The sequence below is a fragment of the Octopus sinensis genome, unplaced genomic scaffold (genome assembly GCF_006345805.1).
Source record: "Octopus sinensis unplaced genomic scaffold, ASM634580v1 Contig16833, whole genome shotgun sequence".
NCBI classification, from domain to species: domain Eukaryota; kingdom Metazoa; phylum Mollusca; class Cephalopoda; order Octopoda; family Octopodidae; genus Octopus; species Octopus sinensis.
The window spans coordinates 21689-29220 of record NW_021834611.1 but is presented as its reverse complement, the minus strand read 5'-3'; the positions used below and the strand labels follow the sequence as shown (position 1 = coordinate 29220).

Here is a 7532-nt window from a genome sequence, read left to right as displayed (position 1 = left end):
ACAAGGAACTAATTCCAGCATCATGAAGAGCAAAAACTTTTAGATGACTGCCCACATGATGTCCACAGTAATAATGAGTGTTTCTTTAAAATCTCCCGTTATAAGCAATGACGTCAGAATTGGTTGGATGGAGAATGTTCTAAGGAGTTAAAGAGTTCAAATTTGGTTGGGAGGAGAAAGTTATAGGAAGGGGATAGAGTGCAAGCTGTATTGTATGGGGATGCGTGGGTGCATGCTATTGTTATGAGTTTCAGTGCTTGTGCGTGTGTATGTATATAACTGGATTTCTGCCTCTGGTGTGTGTGTGTGCGTGACTGTGTGTGTAGGGTGACAAATGTCAGAAACATTAGTAGTGAGGTGACAGATTTGTGTCGATTGTGGGTATGATAGAGAGAGAGAGATAGAGAGCGAGAGAGGAGGGGAGATGCAGAGAGAAAGAGGAAAAAACATATCCCAACAAATTTAGTAGTAATTCTTCGTGTAACGCAGTAGAAAAAAGGAATTGTATATGGTGGTGTTGTAGAAGTGAAACTAAATTATTAAAATCAAAGAGGTTATCTATATTAACCATCATTCATATGAGTGAAAAGTATGTCTCTGCCAATGTTTACACTTATAGGATTTTTCTACAATTGTGTTTACCAAGGGGAATTTGGAGAAAAGGATAAAGAAGAGTTCGGAATTACAGATGCCACAGAATTTCCTGCCCTTATCAAAAGGAAAGGATACAGATAATATGGATCAGTCCAGTTTGAAAGTTATATTGCTGTCCTTAAGACGCCAAACTAATTTACTTAGTCCTGTAGTATGCTGTTTTCTCTTATCTCGGAAAGTTGAATAATGATTGGAAATTCTCTGGAACAATCGAGAAGTTGTCGCGCCAATATAGAAGAAGACACCGGTAATGGAAGAAATCTTACACTGGTAAATGGAGTTTTTAATTTTGGAATTACTGGATAAGAACTTTAATCTATTAGGGTTTTCCTCCGAGATTAAAACGGAGTTTCTATTGTTCTGATTGCTGTTACCATTACTGCTAGCATTGATCACTACACTATTTCTATTATTGTTATTATTATTAGTTGTACTATCACCGGCAATATCTCTGACAATAGAAATGCTGTCGTTGTTACCATCAACACTACCCCTGTTATTAATCTGACTAATACTATTACTAATATTACCATTGTTAATACTAACGCTGTTACGAATGTTGCTATTATCAATACTACCTCTATCATTACTATTGTATGTTTGGTTGAAATTGGTGAGAATAGTGTTGTAACTCCCGGGTGAAGAATCTTTGTTTAGCAGCTTATTATTATGGGAGGCGATAATTTGTGAAAGATTTCTAGTGTTAGAGAATGCAATCCTTACCCTATGCGAATTGATAATCGAGTAATACCTAGAATCCCTGGCAAAGTTCTTAGCTACGGCTTTACGGAACTGTAAAGGAAGGTTTGATTTGATTTGCTTCCCGAAAGGTATAACAAACCAGATATAGTTTTTTGTGGATTTAGAAATGGTCATATTGCTACTATTGACAGTAAGGGGAAAATTTCTGTGTTGGAAATTTGGGGTTGTTTGTCTATTTCCTCCCCTGGTCCGTAAATTACTTTTCTTATGTACAGGGGTGCCGAAATTGTTAGAGCTGGAATCATTATTCTCACTATACATAATCATTATTCACCTTCATCTTCACACGGAATCATCATCATCATCACCACCACCACCAATTTTCTGTATATTATATGTGTTTTAAGTCCTGGTGTATTTGTTATGCATTTGCCTGAATATTTTTTTATCATGCCTAATGCACCTACTATGATAGGAATTGTTTCTGTTTTTAGATTCCACATTCTGGTTACCTCCGTTTCCAGGTCTTTGTATTTTGAAAGTTTCTCCATTTCTTTTAGAGACACGTTGTCGCCTCCTCGTATTGATACATCAATTAGAAAGCATTTTCTTTTTCTTCATGATCTCTGATAACTATATCTGGTCTGTTGGCCTTAATTTCTCTATCTGTGTGTATTGGCATATCCCAGAGTATGGTTGCTTTCTCGTTTTCTGTGACCTTGTCTGGTGTGTGCCTATACCATCTTTTTTCTGTTGTTATTCCATAATGTTGGCATAACTTCCAGTGTATGTAGGTCCCAACTCTGTCGTGTCTGTGAATATATTCCTTCTTAGCCAGGACTGGGCAGCCAGATATAATATGATTTATTGTTTCTTGTCCATCTCCACATATTCTGCAGTTACTTGTTATATTTCTTTTCTGGTGGGAATTTCTGGTGGGGAGGCTTTGGTCTTGTGCTGCAATTAAAAATCCCTCTGTCTCTGCTTTGAGTCCTGAGCTTCTCAACCATTGCTGGGATTTTTCTTTGTCTATTTCTTTTGCATTTAGTTTAGTCCAGTATTTGCCATGAAGGGGCTTTTCTTGCCATCGTTTTATCATGGTTCGTTGCTGTTCTAGTTTTAGTTTGGATTTTATTTGTTTTATAGCTTTTATTGTTTCTTCTTCTTCTTCTTCATCATCTTCTTCTTCTTCTTCTTCTCTTCTTCTTCTTCTTCTCTTCTTCTTCTTTCTTCTTCTTCTTCTTCTTCATCATCTTCTTCTTTTCTTCTTCTTCTTCCTCATTATCTTCTTCTTCTTTCTTCTTCTTCTTCTTCCTCATTATCTCCTTCTTCTTCTTCTTCTTCTTCTTCTACGTCTTCTTTTTCTTCTCTTCTTCTTCTTCTTTTTCTTCTTCTTCTTCTTCATATTGTTAGGTGGTATGATTTCTTTTTTTATTTGTCAGCTTCCTAAAATACTGAGAACAGTTTTTTGTTTTGCTCGTGTTTTGCCGCTATTTGTATCAGTTTTCCTTCTTTCTGAAGTAGATATTTTTGCAGTCCTATGGTGGTTATTTTATAGTAGTTTTCCAGCTGTATAAGGCCTCTACCACCTTCTATACGTTGTATATATTGTATATATAGCCTTTCTATGTCAGATTTTGAATGATGCATCCTAGATCCTGTCATTATATTTCTTGTTTTCCTATCCATTTTGGTCAGTTCATTTAGTGTCCAGTTAAGGATATTGTAGCTGTAACTTATAACTGGGACAGCTAAAGTGTTAATACCTATTATCTTGTTTTATTATATTATTATTATTATTATTATTATTATTATTATTATTATTATTATTATTATTATTATTATTATTATTGTTATTATTTCTTCCACACAGAATTATTTTTCTTTTTAGAATGCCGAAGGTAGTACTAGCCTACATTGTTTACAGGTAGCGTTACTAACTCATAGAGACCTGACAGAAATCCTACAAAAGGATTTATATTATTTTTCACACTGTGATGTTCAGTTCTGTGTTAGAGTCCCAGTTTTATCGAACAGTGTTGCTTCAGAAACTATTTTCAATAGAATTTATATATTTTTCACTGTGTGTAGTTCAGTTCCTTTCCGACATTCTTACGAGCGTTCGTAACCTCGTTACCACTGTTATTACAACACCGTTATACAGCGGGAGATATTCTCGTCGCCACTGATATGTCCTACATTATGACAACGTATTCCGCCGCCTGCGTGACTGGCCCGTACGGCGTACCTCGCCGACTGACACTGCTTGCTGTGTCTGTCCACCATTTATCAGTAGTGGAACAGCCCACTTCTCACTTGGAGGTGTCCGCCACAACATGTATATACAATGAACTATCAACGAAAACTCATAGACACACGCGACATAATAATCCAACTGTTTCTTCCAATCCTTTACAACACACTCGATCAAATAAGCAAAACAACAGATATAGGAATCAAGATGTTCTCTGGTTCAACTCGATTTTCGGTTCGCATGTTTCAACCAAGATCGCTGGAAAACTTTTGGACAAAGGTTTTCCTAAACCTAATCGGTATCATGCTATTTTTAATAGGCTTACCGTGAAGGTCTCCTACGCTAACTCTGCTAATTTTGAGTAGCTTATGCATCGTATGAATAGCAAAATGCGACGAAGGTTCAATAACCCAACCACTGGATCTAGCGAGCATACGCATCTGAATGCTAATAAAGGAGATCTAAACCGCAATGAAAAACACACCAGTTATGGCCAATAGTAGAAATACTATTGATAGAGCTAACACGGTAACAACGTCGATAAATGGAGTCGGGACTGTCTTATATACAATTAAAAATGCGATAAATGCTCATGCAGAGAAAAATCAAAATGTCCATTGATGAATCTTTGTATGAGTACAAATCTTGTATATAAATGTACCGTGCTTACAAGGAGATGGCCGCATGTTTACATTGAGCAGACGGCTGCTTCATTTATCGTAATCTTGTTGCCATCTTTAAGACAATCAATAAGACATCCTATATATTTGGCTGATTTTGTATGGTGACTGAAGGAGGATAAAATGAAGTACAGCATATGCTGGTCCATAGTAAGGTACGCGAAACCATACAATATAATTTCCAGAAGATGCCGTCTCTGCTCCTACAAATCTCTGTCTAATTTGTGGACTAATGACAAGACAATTAACAGACTTTCTGAAATACTCTCGAGATGCCTAGACGCATATGAATGTATTTTCGCAGAATGCAGGGGGAATGAACTTTGAGTAACTGCTAACAGAATTTATTTTAAGGTATAGATGACTTAAGTTTACTTTTAACATCTCCATTCTTACAAACACAAAGTAGATAGTTAACTCGCTTTGTAATCATGAGCGCACCAAACCTCACGTGTACGTATGCTCACATTTCCGCGGATGCTTGTATGATCGAGTGTACTCGCACCATGCAGCTTGTCCGAGGACGTTAATACATCCATATATGTTAACGGTTATTTCTAATAATTTCCTCGCTGTATTGCCTGTTCATTTCTCTTTTTTTTTTATCTGTGATTTCATTTTTCAACTTCTATGTAAATGAAGATATTTCCACCACCTGGCTACTTTCCTTCTACAAAACGAGACGTTATATTGCGGAATTGTTCTTTAACGATTTGTGACTATTTATCACCCGATGAGACACATCTGCACCACCGGATGCTTCTGAACCAGTTTTTGAGTGTCCCACCCTCAGGGTTCGATGGTAGATGTATGGAAACAATTGTCGTGATTAATAAATTCTCGTATATTCTATTTTTCCGTCTTTCAGTTACCATATGTGTGTGTGTTGGCGTATACATATATATATATGTATGCATATATATATATATATATATATATATATATATATATATATATATATATATATATATATATATATATATATATGTATATATGCATACATATATATATATGCATATATGTATTTATGTATGTATGTATGTATGTTAATATATATATATATATATATATATGTATGTATGTATGTATGTGTGTGTGTATATATATATATATATGTGTGTGCGTATGTGTATGTATGTATGTATCTATGTATGTATAGGTATAACAGAAAGAAATGTAATTCCACGCAGGAAAATATATAGGAAGATTTCATTTCGGTTTGAAAAGGCACATGCATCTGAAAACTTGTGGTCGTTTTCAAATTTCGTATTAGATTTATCGAAATATCAAACTGTTTTCCACAATTTTTTGCTCATCAATTGTACCAATAAATATACAAAATGTTTAGTAGAGTTTAAAGTTAGAAAGTAAAATTCGGAAAAACACGTTTCAACGAACAAATTTTCAAATATTCGCAAAAGTCTCAATGTGGTACACAAGCGATGATATTCGGTGAAGATCCTAAAAATGCACATTATTTAAACTTCAGTCATATTGAGTTTATATTTTTAAAATATGTTGGGAAGGAAGTGAAAAAAATGGAGGGAGAAAAAAATGGTTGGTTAATGTTGACATTTTTACCCGGAAATTAAATCGAAACAAAAATCGTGCAACTTATGTAAAAAAAAAAGGCTTAGGAAACGAATATGAATCCCAAAATGCCCGGAAAGCAACGTTGGTGGGCAGAGGCCTCCGGAAAATCCCCAAAATCCGATGTTTTTCCCTCATAACGTTTTAGAAAGTGGGGTTTTTGAATGAAATTTTATACCTTTCAAACGGTATAGATTACGATTATAAAGAAATTTGTGAGGGTGGAAAGAGAAATTTGGAAAATTCACAAGATCCGATGTTTTTCCCTCGTAACTTTGAGGAAGATATAATCCTTTTGGAATCACAAATTATGCTTTTTTTCGCTAACTTAAATGCTAAACATCCCTTTGAAGGGTTCGGGGCCTTACGTCAACGGCACTGACAGCCTATGGAAGAAGTTTAAGGACAATAGAAATCAGGAGAGGCATCTTCCAAGGGGACTGCCTGTCCCCACTGATCTTTGTACTGTGCATGATACCACTAATACTGATTCTGAGGAAAGCAAAGGCTGGGTATGTATTCAAAAGCCGCCAACAAAATCTCAACCACTTGTTATTCATGGATGACCTCAAACTTTATGGTAAAGATGAATCCCAAGTCAGTTCCGTCGTTGATACGATGTATAGTTTCAGTGCTGATATCAGAATGGAGCTGGTCTGAGAAAGTATGGTGTGTTAGTCTTGAAGAGAGGCAAAATCAAATGTATGGACGGGCTAGCGATACCGTTGAGGGACGTTATGAAACAGATAGAAAAGACGGACTATACGTACTTGGGGACATTGGAAATGGATAAATTGATGGAGAAAGAAATGACAGAAAAACATAAGGTGGAGTACTTGTGCAGACTGAGACTGATCCTTAAGTCGAAATTAAACGGACGGAATAAGATTGAATCTATCAACAACTGGGCGGTTTCATTCCTGAGATGTGGAGCAGAGGTAATCGCATGGAGAGTAGACGAACTAAACAGCATAGACAGAGAGAGATAAGGAAGTTGACGACTAGATATGGGATACTCCACCCAAAGAGCGACACAGACAGACTGCATGTATCAAGAAAAAGAAAGAGGGGGGAAGAGGACTTATTGGATGCAAACACAGCATTAGGGCAGAAGAAAACAACATTGCATAGTATGTAAAAAATGCCACAGAACCGCTTTTATTGGAAGAAGATCATGTTTATTTCATTCATTGTTGGCAATGTTCTCTGTCTGTCTGACCCTCTCTCTCTCTCACAGACACACACGCGCGCGTACGACAATGCTTACAGAAGGGCTGCTAGACTGAAATCTCCATGTTGCTTTGAGGGAAAGGTAAAATTTTACAAACTACTTCTCCCTTTGCTGTTGGACTCGCGTGATGTTTGCTTAAAAAAAGAGATTATGACTGTGATAAAATAACGAAAGCAATACTTACTAAGCAAGTGAGCAGTATTATACAAAGAAAAAAATAGACGTAAAATTGTTAGACTTAGGAGCCAATGTGAGAATATTATCAAGGGGCTAATATCTGCTAATATATATCTATATACATACATACTACAGGAATCATTCAGTTCCTGTATACCAAATCCACTGACAAGGCTTTGGTCGGTCCGAGGATATAGTAGAAGAAACCTCCCCAAGGTACCACGCAGTGGCACTGAACACGGAC

General features: G+C 36.3%; 1 protein-coding gene across 1 annotated transcript; it reads right to left on the bottom strand.

Moving 5' to 3' along the window:
- Window positions 1–741: 741 nt before the first annotated feature.
- On the bottom strand, window positions 742–1530 carry LOC115230938 (uncharacterized protein DDB_G0288805-like). Its single transcript, XM_029801042.1, has 2 exons — window positions 1406–1530; window positions 742–1243 (listed from the first exon to the last, which is right to left on the bottom strand). Exons 1-2 carry the CDS (start codon window positions 1528–1530, stop codon window positions 742–744), a joined length of 627 nt encoding a protein of 208 aa, XP_029656902.1.
- Window positions 1531–7532: the final 6002 nt, after the last annotated feature.

Bases quoted from the DNA above. Each gene is read 5' to 3' on its own strand.
- LOC115230938 (XM_029801042.1), bottom strand. From the start codon at position 1,530: ATGACCATTTCTAAATCCACAAAAAACTATATCTGGTTTGTTATACCT. The intron at 1,244-1,405 runs GTATTACTCGAT...AACATACAATAG, and splicing joins AACTTTGCCAGGGATTCTAG to TAATGATAGAGGTAGTATTG.